This window comes from Columba livia, chromosome 8 (genome assembly GCF_036013475.1).
Source record: "Columba livia isolate bColLiv1 breed racing homer chromosome 8, bColLiv1.pat.W.v2, whole genome shotgun sequence".
Classification (NCBI taxonomy): Eukaryota; Metazoa; Chordata; class Aves; order Columbiformes; family Columbidae; genus Columba; species Columba livia.
The window spans coordinates 23,067,885-23,082,925 of record NC_088609.1 but is presented as its reverse complement, the minus strand read 5'-3'; the positions used below and the strand labels follow the sequence as shown (position 1 = coordinate 23,082,925).

General features: G+C 38.6%; 1 protein-coding gene across 2 annotated transcripts in view; it reads right to left on the bottom strand.

The window, feature by feature from the left end:
• The window catches only part of DPYD (dihydropyrimidine dehydrogenase), a 346,955-nt gene that overhangs the window by 112,202 nt on the left and 219,712 nt on the right, over positions 1 to 15,041 (bottom strand). For both annotated transcript variants that reach the window (XM_065072591.1, XM_065072592.1), the window contains one exon: positions 1,983 to 2,051. In XM_065072591.1, coding sequence (XP_064928663.1) covers positions 1,983 to 2,051 — 69 coding nt within the window. The remainder of the gene's footprint in view (positions 1 to 1,982; positions 2,052 to 15,041) is intronic.

The following is a 15,041-nucleotide window of genomic DNA, read 5'->3' as shown; positions in this document are numbered from 1 at the left end:
GCCTATACAAACATATTATTGATGCTCATTTCTCTTCAGCAACCCCATTAGCTACAATTAGAAAGGCAAAGGAGCCAAGGTGGGCAAGGGCAGCACACAAACACGCTCCTCTGCCTCCCTGCTGAAGCACTCCGGTCCGAGATGAGGATCTCTACCCTTGCCTTCTACACGCTGTAACTAGCATTTTGGTTTTAATTTGCATTTTGTTTTTGCTTATTGAGCTGGAGTAACTTTCCCTGCTGCGTGGCCATGGTTCAGCAGCTCTCCGAGGGGGCAGAGCCATCCATCACTCTCAGGGCTCCTCCAGGTCCTGGCCCGCTCTGCCAGCCCGGCTGAGCCGCCACTGCCGGCCCCATGACAAGCTGACCTTTTGTGCGAATAGGTCGTCCTCCTGCCGAGAGGCAGCACGGTACCTTCTGGGGCATCTGCTCTTTGGAAAGCCACATCTATTACCTTCTAGGTAGGATCCTATGCATGCGATTAAATATCACTGCTCCTCAGCTGTAGATTCCAGAGCACCCCAAACAAGTGTGCTGCTCTCCGTAACACAGAGACTTACCACTGTTTTGTGGGAGAAGGCTATATTGCATACATTACATGTTACTGAGCGCATTTAGGTAAGTATTTTTTTCTAAAAGTACAAACACAGGTTGAAAATACCTGTCTTAAAAATTGGATAGTAGCACTACTGGATTAAAAAAGAGAAGCAAACAGCACAATAAAGCCATTCATCTTAGTCAGTTTAAGAGCACTACTGCTCCTGTCAGGCATATATTCTACAAAAGATTTCATGGTCAATTAGCTAAATACAGGTATAAAATGGACTAGCATTGAAGATCACCAAGCCAATTACTGATAATGTTTAATTTCACTTCCCTAAGTCCCTAAAGTGATTTTTTCCTCTTAGGTTTAAAATGCCCAAAGAAACTAGAGGCGTCTTCCCATTTCATCACAGGAGGGCTTAGAGTAGTATGAATAAAGAAGAAACTATGTCCAAACATACACATTCGGCCATATGAAAACACAAATTCAAAACATCTACACTCACATCTACACATATACACAATAGATATATATAATATTTATAAAACATTTAAATCTGAGCTGCTAATGCTAGTAATACTGACAAGCTAATTTTTTTCTTCACTGAAATTTGTTTAAACCTTCCTTTATTGATCTGAAACAATACTTTATTTTCTCTAGATATTTTAATCTATGTAAAAAACGAAACAAAAATCAAACCAAACACCAGTTTTTTTTAAAAAACAAAATCTTTGTGTTACATTTAGATATAGACACCTCTTCTGAATTAAATTATTGTGGTCTTAATCAACTATTTCTTATACTATTCCCTACGGATACAGGTATGTGTTTTTTAATAGCTTTTTTTTTCCTTCAAATTGAATCAAAATTTCAGGTGCATAGTCTGTTTGCATTTGTGTAAGATTGGATTTATATTATAGAAAGCCTGCTGAGTGCTATTATATACGCTGGCTTTCTCTGCTATCATTTTTGAAAGTCTGTATTAAAACTAGAATAGCATTAAATGAGCCTTTTATACTTTAAATATTCAAGAGTTTTATATTCAAAATTTCTTCTGGTGCTGTCAAACTAGTGTGCCTGTAGGCAAGGTAAGATCAAGTTAGGATCTCAAAGGTAGAATTAAATTTTATCAGGGCATCCGTCATAATATACAGCTTGCTTAATATGCAAATAAAAAGTATATAGATTCAAAGACTAAAGGCTTTCCAGGTACTGCTTAAAAATCCAAGGGACCATTTTTATGGAACAGATTTCCTTTAAATTTACATTTCCATCATTTTAATGAAAACACAGAATAAACAAATTATAATGGACATGCTTTAAATTCTCATTTTTCACTTTGAATCTATTTCTTTCAAGAAAGTCCTTATTGCAGCTCTTGTTTTTAAGGAGAATAAAAGAAAAAGGCAGATGCAGAAACACATTAAGGAAACCATTACCTCAGCCATTTTTGAAAGTTCAGTCCAGTCCTCCTTGCTATAGCTGCACATGATACTGGCAATCAGAATCTGAAAAGAATATATACGCAATCATTTTATGCTATGTTACCAGATTTTGCAATACATTACTGTGACTCTAGACATGAACTACCACTACGTGTATGTGGGAACTACTAGATGTATACTGTTAGCATGTATAATGAAATACAGCTGTACATTTCACTGGGGATGAGAAATGGTATGCAAAGTCATCTATTTTATCCCTAATTTTTAAGTCATTAAGGAAAACCAGCAGGTCTAGTCAAACACATCGATGAATTTGTATTTTCTTTGTCATGAGATAAAGCGAGACCAAAGGCCATCCTAGACACAGAGCCCACCAGGAACACTGCCAAACATAGTTGTTTCTAAGGTCAGAGGAATTAAGTTATTTACTACTTATACAATGTCAGAAGCACCTGGGGCTCTTTAGAGGTAGGTAGGACAGAAGTGCAAGAGTTTACAGCCTAACGTGGCAGTGACATGAACACAGTGTTTCAGCTGACTTCCAGAAGCCAGGATACACCAGAACCAGCCCCTGGCATCTCACACTATGCAAGTTAAGGACAGTGACAGGCTGCCGGGAGTGTTTGGTGTAGAGGCAAATGGGGGGAGACTTGTAGGACATGGGAAAAATCTGGAAGGACTGGGATGGTAGCACAGGGAAACTCCAGCTTGTTTTTTCCCACCATACATGTTTGATTTCCTACTCACTGGCCGTAGCCCCAGTTCCCCGAGAGCTGTTTCTGTGCATTGCCTTTCCACCCTGTTGCGCTGAGCACCTTTCAGGTTCAGGTTCTCCCTATAACTGTGGCTTACTCTAAAACCCTTATTGAGGTTAAAGTTTTTAGGTAAAATAAGTTCTAACAGGATTCTTCTGGCAAGGCAGCTAGACAGACACCTTTCCAGTTGTGCACCGTGCTATCTACCGTGAAACGAATGCTAACTACTTCCCCGCTAAATGTCCAGTGCAAGTAACAAAGTCAGTCTCTAATTAAGACTAAACCAAAACCACATGCTTGGGACCCATCACATATCATCAGACACTGAAACTCTCCAGTTGATATATTCATGATGAGATCAGTGGAGAATTCACCCTAGGAACTCCTGTGTGATGTACTTCTTAGAAGGATGAGGTTTGCAAGCAAAAAAAACCCCATCAGGTATCTGTATTGCAGCAGCTAAAAAGTTAAATCAGAAAATGAAATCATAGAACTCATGAGCACACTGCTGGATCAGTCTCCATTTGAAGGAAATGTCACAAGAAGAGAACAGAAAAATATTTGGTCACACTATTGTTTATTTGACCCTCTTAGGTGACATGTATAAAGTTTCAAATGTAAGTTTGATTCATATGTAGCATGAAATTTGGTTTTAATGGTTTTGCTCTCCAAGCAAGTTTTAACGTTGGCATTGATATCTGGGACAGGCCTAATCTGTCACTCCCAGTCAGTACAACACTACTGTTGAACTTTCCAATCATGATGAGGGTTAATGACTTGTTCATACAAGGCAAAATCCTGAAAAGTATGGTGTGGAAAAATTGTCCAACACACACAATTGTTGGAAACTGTAAACTCTCAAATTATCTCCATAAGAAGAATGAGATATTTAGTACCTTTAGAAGGGAGCGAAATATACTTGGAAAAGGAAGGCTGCTAAAGACAAAATTAGGCAGGGTGAGGTTAAAATCTAGTCACTTAAAAGGGCAGTACCACTTATCATCATCATTATTTCTATTATTTTCCTTTGATGAATCTCTACCTACCAATCTACCACCCACCTACCTAACTGCAGACTACTGACCCATCCACCCTTCTGGCTGAGATGGGAGCCTTTTGAGAAGGAAAGCAGCTGATGAAGTACCTGCCTCACCTGCAGGTGCCCATTTCAATGCACCTCTGGCATTAACATAAGACCAAGCTTTTCATTCAATGCACACAATCATTACTTTCTGTGCTTTCATTCCCCTCTTGACAAAGGAAAATATTCTGTCTTATACCACACGTTTTTCTATTGTGAAAAAGCTTACGTAGCTGCACAGGTCAAATGTTAATTAAACAAAATTTGCACTATCCTACTTGAATATTCAAGATAATTTGAGTATTCAGGAAATAAATATAAAAATCTTTACATGTACTAATATTTAAAAAAAAACTATTTGTAAAAAATCAGTTTAAGAAAGTATATATGAGTAAAATGAGAGTAAGAAATTAGGTTAAATATACACCAACTGGAAGTTAACTAGTAACCATATCTTGCCAAATTCACACTTTTTATAAATTAAAGAAAAAAAGAACACACAAAAACAAAACAAAGAACCCATAAAACCAACCAAAACAAAAACAACAACAAAAAACCCTAAACCATTCAGACACTGACATTATAGGGATTTTCATAGCTGCAGTCACAATCCATGTCACATCAGAAACATATACAATTCAGCTTTGAAACAAACAAAATTTTTCAGTAGGGAAAGTTGTAAGACAAGAAGGGCAGCTGACTATATACACAAGTAGCTGAGTTAGGTTATGTCAAGTGTTATTAATGAAAGTTGAAAATTCTGCTGGGAGTGTGCAAAAGAGGAGGAATGAGATCTGTGATGTTTCAAAGTGCTGCTAATTAAGACAACATGTTTATTTAATATTGAATAGTTTTAGCATTCACATTTAAAATTAGGAACATACTTTTGATAGAAGCAGTGGTTTATATAACAAAAAAGACTGAAAGCAAAAACTACATTTCTTCCATGACTGTTTACATGAAAACCATGATCACAGAGGGAAAAAAAAAAAAAAGAGTAAGTATTTTATTCTCCTTTCCCCCCCGCCACAGTGTTCTCTCAGATCCTCGAGCACTCCATGTTAACAAAACTGTCCTTCCTCAAGTAACTATTCTTCCCCAAAATGCCTCTACGGCCTTTTCACTTGGAATCAGTACCCATGACAAAAAATAATCATTATTGTATGTGGACATTTAGGGGCACTATCTGTGATATCTGATGTTTGAATATACTCCTAAAATCACACAAAGGAATTTGTAAAGAAAACATAGAATATTATCTCCTATTACCTAGAAAGAGAACAGCAAGGGACAAGTAACAAGTGATAAAAATTAGAGTTTTTATTGGAAAGTAATAAGCAGAAATCATATCGCATTTCAGCCTCTCAGCCTCTTCTCACTGTTTCAATTTTTTTTTCTTTTACATCTTTGGTGCCTATAATGCCATGTACCTCCTTACCATCCCCACAAACTTAATAGCTCCAAACAGCTGGTATCTCATAAAAGTCCAGCTCATGGCCCAGCCCAGGAGCACCCCCAAGAGCACATCCTTCCTCTTGACTCCCAAAATTCGCAGGGCCAGCCTGATATGAGTTTAATTATAAAATAGCTGTTTGAACCACAAGTGTGAGGCTGCACCACGCTTGCCCAGCTTTCAAAAGCAGACGCTGACAGTCCTTACAATGAAGCTGCTGCTAAAGTGTAGTAAGTGGTAAATGAAGGCTGACTAATTGCAGCTTTGTCATAGCCCGGGTGAGGGCTGCCTGTGATGCCATGCATGACTGAAGCACAGCGGGATCCCTGGCCCATCCCCGATTCCAGATCAGAAGCAGAGCTGTCATGTGCTGTTCCCTCTTCTTCATCCAAACTGCTATATCGCCTGTTGTTGAGCCATCCTGCTCCACCCTGCGTCGAGGAGAGCGGTGGCCCTGCAGACACTGTCCTTCCCCAATGATCACTGTGACAGATGTCACTAGACATGGTCTTTATGCCCTGACGTTGCACAAGGTGATAGACCATTCCTCCAAATGCCTATTGAGGAACGAACACCTCTTTGTAATATCAGAGACTGTTCTGTGTAGAGGATTTACTTGATCGTTCATGGAAGAAGGTCTACAAAAAAACTTTTTCTTTGTTGGAGGGAGATGGGAAAGGGAGGGTATATAATGTACCATTTAGGATGTGATTATAAGATGAATATACTGTAGCTAAAGCACCTAGCAAAAAGCTACATTTCACACAATTCTGTAACTAATGCATTAGTAGTTGTTCTACTTAAAAGGAGACTGACAGGATACTTCTCATAATCCTTAAAATATTTTTTCTCCCTATTTATAATAATTTCCTGGAAGGTTAAACTGCAATCTATTTCCCTTGTGAATGTGTGGGGCATTTGTTTGTTTGGTTTTGTTTGTACTTTTTTATTTTTCCTTTTTTCCTCTTCCATTATCTCTGTGTGGATATCTCATGAATGCAACAGCATTAAAAGAAACAAAAAGGATGAGGTTCACCACTCTGTATGTTTTTCAATTGATCTTTCTTCCCTAGCACACAGAATTCACTGCAAGAGGTTGCAAAACAAAAGGAAGGAGGAAAAAAAGTAACTGGGCCTACTTTGGGTCAGACAGTCCTGAGAACATCTATTTAAAGCCAGACAGCAGTAAAACTCTAGGTAGACAATTACCATTTGTCCTGTACTGCTCTGCAGGGAATAAGGGACTTCCAGTACACTCAAAGAGTCTGAAAAAAATCTCAGTGGTCGGGATTTAAATGTGAACACTCTCAGTTCCTGCAAATTTAAGAAAACTTCCCAACAGACACAACGGAACCACAATCCTCTACGCTCACACCTATAATAACCATATTTACTTTGGTCCTCTAACACTGACCATGGCCCTTATCGGTTCCTAATCTGTTCTTCCAGGTCTGTGTATAATCTCCCTGCACTTAGGAAATTCAGCCACCCATGTAATTTCTGCTTCCTCTTCCCTCCCTTCTCACTGCTGCACCAGGCTTGAGGACAGCTCTGCACCAAGTGCCCTCCATTTAGACCCTGCTGCTGGCCTCAACCTGCACCCCCTTCTTCTCTCTCAAACACTTGCAAAAATTCCCAGGATTTTATTTTGATATGCACAGCCCTTGGAGAAATAGAAAGAGATTCTTAACATCACCTTTAAGAGAGCTTTCCCCTGGAAGCTCTAAAATCAAGAGAAGCTTTCAAGAAGACTGAAGGACTGGTTTTGTAACAGCTACCTGGAAGCAGAAATACGGAACAGGATAATTGCTGTGGATAGAAGGTGAGCCAAGACTGAAGACTACATTAAAAACCAGATTTCAAATACCCACAAAATTATTCTTGATCAATCTGAACTTCAAAAAGTATTTGTGTTTGGCTTAGATGGAAAGACATCAATCTTCCTTTCAAGATAAGTTTCTTCTTCTCAAACATCACAGTATAGCCTTGCCACACTACCTGCTCAGTCTGAACAAACCCAAATGTTTTGAACCAAAATTCCTCTGGAAGCTTTTACTAAGAAGAAGCTCAGCACTAAAGATACAGTCTTTCTAAAACAATGGCAAAAATAATGTATTTAGTTCATCTCTCACCACTGGAAAAGATGCACAAGCATATTAGGCCAGGAGAACTTGGCAGCTGAACTGTGACTTCACAGCGTTAAAATCCCCCCATCTGTCTCAAATGAGGGTATGTGCACTCAGTTCTGACCCGTGCCATCTCTCACCTGTACAACATGACAAGCTGACACACTTGAGAATTTTCTGAAGGTCCTGTACATGTGCAGCTACAAGAACATGTGTTACTCCAAGTCACAACTACACCACGTCTTGCCAGCAGAAGGATTCTAGGAGGCTTACTGTCACTCCATGCCGCTTGCAGCAGTCCTCTGCTTCTCCAAGTGCCCACTGGCTGATGAAATGTTCATCCTCAGAATCATCCAGCCACAATTACCACCGTACGGAACATTTCTAACAACCACCTCACAAGATAAAAGGATGACAGCAGCAAATATTCTGTATTGCACAAACATGCTTAAACGTGCAGTATTGAAAAACAATGGGAGCACAAAGACTTATTGTTGTAAAAATAACCTTCTAGAAATCAGCCTCTTTTTGATGCCTTGTAGACCCAAACAGATTTCTCTTTTTCTGTACTTTCTTGTAATTTTTGATTTGTTGCAGAACTGAAATAAAAATAAGTTTCTTATTAAAAACTACCCAGAACATCAAATCCCATGCAATAAGAAAGTTAACAATTGTAAACCCTGTCATGTCTCTGAGAAGCAGAGGAATTATCTTGTTATCAATTTAATAATGGAACATTGAAGTAAATGATGCCATCCACTGACACCAGTAACACTGTGTCTCCTGGGAAATTCATGTCAGTAGGAGCTGCCAATCTAGATGGATATGGACATATTAAACATTGTACCTTCAGTCCATAAATCTATTCTTTCTATGCTGCCTTAATAAAAAGATTCTGCATGATGATAAAGACAAGCAATGCAGCATATCTTGACATTGTTGACCTATAATTCTGCTTCTCTTCTCTCTTTTTTTTTTTCAGGGAGTGGTGAGTAAATAACGTAACAATCTCTAACCATAAATTGTTTCCTCCTTAACCTGCACTTAAAATATATTTAAGATAATTATAGCAAGTGAAAATAAGACAAGTATGGGGTATTAGTATGGGATATTATTATTTAGCTTCCTTGCTGTAGCAAAAGTTCTCTTTTTACCTTGTTACTTTATATTGAGATCTCCAGTTTGTTTTTCAAAGGGGAAGTAAGATACAACAGATCAACACAAAAAAACAGGCCAAACACTATCAGCTCACAAATAAGTCTAGAGAAGCTGATGATGGGAGTTCGAAAATGTTACCATTTGCTCACTCTATCACACACAAAATCCGCATGAACAGAAAACAACAAAGATTCTCTTCTCAGGCTAAACAGAGGCACTTATTTTCAAAGCCAGTTATTTTCATCTAATGACTCTACTTCTACCAATGAGATTCCATCTATTTAGTAAGATTATTTGATGGATGTCAGTGAGTACCCTGGGTTATAGCTTCAAATTGGGACCTAGAGTTGTTAGGATCTGACATCCTCAGATAAATAAAAGCCAAGGGTTATGAACAAACCCATTTCCTTGTAAAATAACAGAATGCCATGGCTTTGACAGCAGCACAAAGTTAAAGAGGTTGCTCTTTAGGACTGCAGCTGTAGGAAACAATAGAGCAGCTTGGTGTTGTAACTGCTCCTCTGCCACGTGAGAGTTGGCACTATATCAGCCATTGTCAGGGCAAGAGTTGAGCTACCATGGCCTTGGCCCTGCTTGTGCACGTAAGTGTGTAGGCACAGATCAGGCAGATGGAAAGTGTGGATAAAGGAAAAGCTAACTTTCCATTAAAACATTTAATGAAAGTCCTACCAACTTGGAATATGACTGAGAGCAAAACGAATGGACAGAACAAAAAGAGATCTGATGCACCCGTACCTCCCATGCCTCAGGGCCCTCTTTAATTTAGGCATGGTAATTCCTGAAGAGTGAAAAAGAAACCATGGAATATGAGTTCCCCAAAATAGATGTTTAATTAAAGAGAATATAGCACTTGTATGAAACACCTCAGGGAAACTCAAATATTTGACACGATTAGAAAACGTATGTCTATTTTATGATAGTCTGTTGAAATTTTCAGTGCTTCAGGTAAACCCTTCAAATTCCATTGAAAATTACCCACATGGCTGAAGACTTCCCTGGAAATTTGGTAGAATCTTTGGTTTTTTTTTTCTTGCATAGGAAACTTATCCTAGTTCAACCTGTAATCTCTTTGGTAATGAGTGAAAACAAATACATGGGTGAATGGAAATTAGCATTACTGAAAGGAAAAGAAGCAAGTTTACAAAGGCTGAATATAAGAGAAGAGTGAAGACAGATACTTATTTTCAGCAGTACTTCTTGCAAACAATATCTGCAAGTCCTTGTGGACCTGCCATGCCCCTGCTGTATTTCTGCACTTCCCACACTTACTTAATAAAAAGAGAAAGCAGAGGAGGCCAATACAATATTGGAGAAGCTAACAGAAAAAGGATATCTCTAATTCTATGATATTTCAGACACATGCTATGACCTGTAGCAAAAGCTTTACACAAGGGTGCTGACACATTATTGATTCTTAAGACCACATATGGAAAACAAAGCTGGCAAAAGGCAACACAAATTTGTGGATTTTTTCTTCCACCTTTAGAAATTTTTCTCTCATCAAGTTATCTACCCAGATATATGCACCGTCCTTTCTAACACAGTCCTTTGAGCACCTTGCCCATTGTTGGTGGTTAGACTCACAATAGCACAGGCAGCTCTCTGCAGCGTGCCCCTCCAAGAAGGGAAGCCAACTGAAGACAAAAATGTTCAAGGGCTGCAGGCTGCTATCATAGAGAGAATGGACAGATATTGACTGAAAGGGACCCAAAGATCCCTTCCAGTCCCTGAATGCTTCTCCATACATGCAGATATATTTCCATTATTACTTAGCGGCAAAGCTGCTTAATTTATTAGAAAACAAATTCAGTAGAAAATAGAGACGAAATGCACAGAGAATAACTTTGTCAGAGTTCCCTAAATCCTGTATTTAGTCAGCCAGCAATCCCCCAGGTCCAATCTGTCTCTTTGCATCCCCGAGAAGTCCGTCCTATCTTCTCTTGTTCCATCACCCCCAGGGCTTCTTTTAATTCACTTCCTTGGATTTGAAGGCTCAAGAAAACTAGCAGTGTCAGTGCTGATAGAGGAAAGAAATGTAGCTCAGAGAGGAGGGAGAAAAAACCCTCCCTTTTACACTTTAGAGCCCTGTGATCTACATCATCATGTGACATTGCTGGTGCCAAAGCAATACTTGGGAGGAGTGTGTGATTTTGTCAGCCTGGTTGCATTTTCCACAACTCACCCACTCTCTGCACACCATTATTCTTGTAGTGATATGCAGAAAAGCACTGATAATTTGCCGGTTTTTACACAAACAGCTCTCTAGTTAGGCTGTTCTGATAGATGAGGGTATGGTCATTAAGAAAGTATGTGGGAACAGGCTGTAAGGCTTGTCCTTTCTTCAGGAAATTTTCTGAGGGCTTTACACGCCAGCTGCACAGGGGAAACCTATCAGTCCCTTGTGCAATTCTCTCCTGTCTGGTCCAGGTATTGGACTTCAGAAAGAGAAGAGCTTTCTCACACTCTAAAACCTGCCTGGCTCATGGGACAGGTTCAGCTTATGAGTGAGATAATCTGCAGATATTCTCAGGGCTGGAAACATGGGATCTTTTTGGTGGCCAGAGTAGAACCAGTGGGATCCATCCCCACCAGAACTTCTCCAAGGATCACTCACACAAAGATTTTCTGTGTTATTTTCCTGTTGGAAAGCATGGATGAAAGGATGGTAGAAACTACAATGCACAGAGTAACATAATAATAACTGTTTGATCTATTGATTTTTATTTTCTTGTGATACCTTTGCCTTCCTCCTCCAAATGCTAGAATGATACTTCTGAATTTTTCGCTTCTTTGGGCATTCTCTCCAAATTTGTATTATTTTCTCTGAATACTCTAATTTCATAACCAATTTACTTTAGCAGAAGGTTAGACTAGCTCACCTCACCTCCTGAGGTTCCTGACAACCTGAATTTTCCTATGAGCACTCCCTGCAAAAATACACATGATCAACAAGTATTCTTGCCTCATTCTCTTCATGTTCACTTCATACCCTTGCACCAAGCATAGAACCAACTATCTTTAGCAATTCTGACATTAAGCCTAACAAGCCTTCTCCAGGCACAGGAACCTGCTGCAGTCTGGTATTTGTTCAAACCTGTCTTTTATCTCTATATTCTGCCTTCTGTTCTCTCATGCAATCTTCAAGCTGTTATCTTTGCTCCCCTGTGAGACCTGGTCCATTGCCATCTCCACTGACTCTTCCTGTGATCCTGCAGGGCCAATCTCTTTTATTTTTCTTCATTGGTACCTACCTTCAGATTTTGTTCTTCACCGTCATCAAGTACTAAAGCAAAAATAATCTTCGGTACTACTTTTTCTGCCACTGTCCAAGCTCATTCAGCTCTGCTTTTTAATTAGACCCAGCAGCAAGGCCATCTCCACAGCTACAACACGCCATCCACCTCCCTCACATACAATGCACAAACCTCAAACTGCAACGAAAAGTATCAGACACACTCACACATGTTCATTGATTCCTACCAACTTTCACCTCCTCAAATGAACAAGAGCCCTCCTGACCTGGTGGGAGACAACTGTTTCTGCTTAGTCCCACATTAACGCAAGCCCTAGGCTCATTTAATGATCAACCTGTATCAACAGTAGCATTTCTTACACAAAATTAATTCTTGTTCCTCTTTTCAAATGATTAGCAATAAATTAGCACACGATAGCTTCTTGCCAGTAACATTTTAGGAATTTTTTTAAAGGGGAAAGAGACAAGATAAGAAGGTAAGGCAAGTAAGAAACATGCTTTGTGGACTACACAAAAAAACTTTTAAAAATAAATAAGTATTTTCATTTGGAAAAAATTCTTTCTTATATAAATATTTCTATAGTCAAAAATATACTAAAATAGTTCCCTAGCAAAGAAACTAACTCTGCTTTCTGACAGGCACAGAAGCTCTCAAGAAGTAAAGATGAAAATCCATGTTTTCTGTTGAACTTGATCTCTTCATATAACCTTCCTATTATCACCAGTATCTCCCAGCTGGGCCAAAAATTCAGTGAACAGCAGTGCCACTACACACTGAACCTCATGATGGCAGGTCTTCAGTGCATCCATCTGAGATATGATCAGAAATTCTCACGAGTGGGTAGCTCTATGCTTTTTTATATGCATTATAATTTACTTAAGTAGCTTGCTGTTATGTCTGATGACCTAAGTAGTTTTTTGACTACATTCCAGCAGCAAAGAAGATACAAAATTAAAGGCTAGAAGTTGGCAGCTACCTTTTGGCTAATCTTTCTTCCTTAACTGCCAGTTCCACCCACCTCTTCATCTTCTATGGAAGTTTATCTGGAGATGCTGAGAAACCAAAAGAGGCCTTACTATTTTCACTAAATATTTGGATGTTTAATAAAATTGTTATCTAACTTGTTCAGTATACCACTATGTTATTAGATATTTCAAAATTAAAATGCATTTAATAGTCTATAGGATTATAGTCCCATCCAACTGAATGTACCGTAAGACCAATTGCCATCTAATGTTGGAGAGATTTTATCAATGACCCAGCAGTGAGTGCGCGTGTTCCCAAAAAGATAAACTGAAAATAAATCAGGTGAAATGTGGATGCCTCTGGCAGAATTGAAGGCAGAAGTCCTTCTAGGAACCAGAGGGGTGCCAACAGCACAACAGTAGGAAAATGCAAATACGATTCACATACATTTTTAATGTCCGCCCTTTATCCTGAAATGCACATACTGCTCAGAAGTAAGAATTTGGGTACCTATAAAATTCACAGAACCTCTAGATACTCTCACCTGAGCTGTAGTTAGATCAAACATTCTGCAGGAGTATTCAGATTTTAATATGGATATCTCTCATAAATGGCTAGGTGGCCAAGATTTATATGGCCAAGAATAAGTATATGAGATTTTTACACTGCAAGAGAAGTGCCATTGATTTTTAGAAATGCTATCCTGAAATTTAGGAATAGAACTTCAGTATAACTTTTTGCCAAACCTAAGACCTTAACTAGATGTTATGTATAGACAGAAACAACATAAATACAATTTCATAAGAAAAATGTTAAACATAAAGAGAACTAAAAGAAAATGAAACTTGAAATAGATTAGGAACTGAGCTTAAAAAAATATATAAGAAAGATGTAAAAATAAACCAGCAAAAAGCATTCTCCCAGGGAGTCATGAGACTGAGAAGTGCAGCAGCAAGAAATAGGATAGAAAAGTACTCTGTTATTTTCTTAGTGTTTACATTTAACTTATGCAGCTCAAAATAAAGGATGTATTTAGGTCTCCTTGAAAGAATGCTTTAAAACATCTATTTGTGTTCAAGTGTTCAGAAAATAAGTACTTATTGTTACATTTTTCCTTCAACAATTAAAAGAATATACCATCTCCACTAAATAGGCACACAAGGTTTAGACACATAAACCAGTTACTGCTGATTTATGAGTTAGCAGCAAACAGTGCACCTGCAGCAATAACCTGCTTCAGCACTCTGAAACCCCACAAAATACAAGGTAAGTCCAATTTGCTACATCCAAAATTAAATAAATTCATATTAACTTAAATTAGCTTGTATTTGCTGCAAGTTACAAACATGCACATGGGTAGTTACCATACTGACACACAGTAATTTGCTGTCCTGTGGTATTAATAATTTGTTGGTATGTCTGTGTTCACGTAACAGTACATCAGACTAATGCTATATGAACAAAGAGTTTTGCTTTTTGGGTCCTGCTGACCACCTGATTTTGCGTGTTTAGCAAGTGCAGTTCATTAGTTTTGAACAGAACATTAAAAGGAATTAAAATACAAAAGCAGGGTAAACAGATCTAGAATATGGAAATGTGACAGACACGAGAAGTTTTGTGAAGAGAAGTATGTAAAAGTTTATGACAACAGTACTTAAACTCAATGTGCATAAAAAGTTCAGAAGTAATCAGCAGTGTTGAGGGGGTAGATTAAGATGAGTTCAGAGCTCACTAAGAATTCTGCTAATCTACATGTTTCAGTAGATAAGGGAAAAAAAAAATCTTGCAATCCTTTATTCCCACATTTTGCTCTGAATTTGAGATCTTCCCACAGCCCCCCTCCCCAGAAAGCACAGGAGGCTGGGATATAGTCCAGCTGCTGTCAATCAGACTGGAGAGCTGGCTCAAATCGTGATAGATTCAAGCATTTGCCTCTGCCTTTCTTGTCTATGCTAGAACATGTCTGCACAGAGCCAGCTCTCCTACTGCCGACACAGTTCATATTAGTAAATGCTTTTCTTGCTCCAGAACAAAAATAAACAGTTTGATGGTATAACTGCATCTACACTAGGGTTCTGCCAGGACAGCAGTTAGATGCAATTTTATTTTTAGTATTCCTAGCCTACATAAGTATGTGAGCAAGACTTTTAAATATAGAACTAGCCTTCATATTTTTCTTCATTAGAGCTCTAGCAGAATGCCTTAAATGTAAACCACTTTACAGAAATCAAGTGCAGAA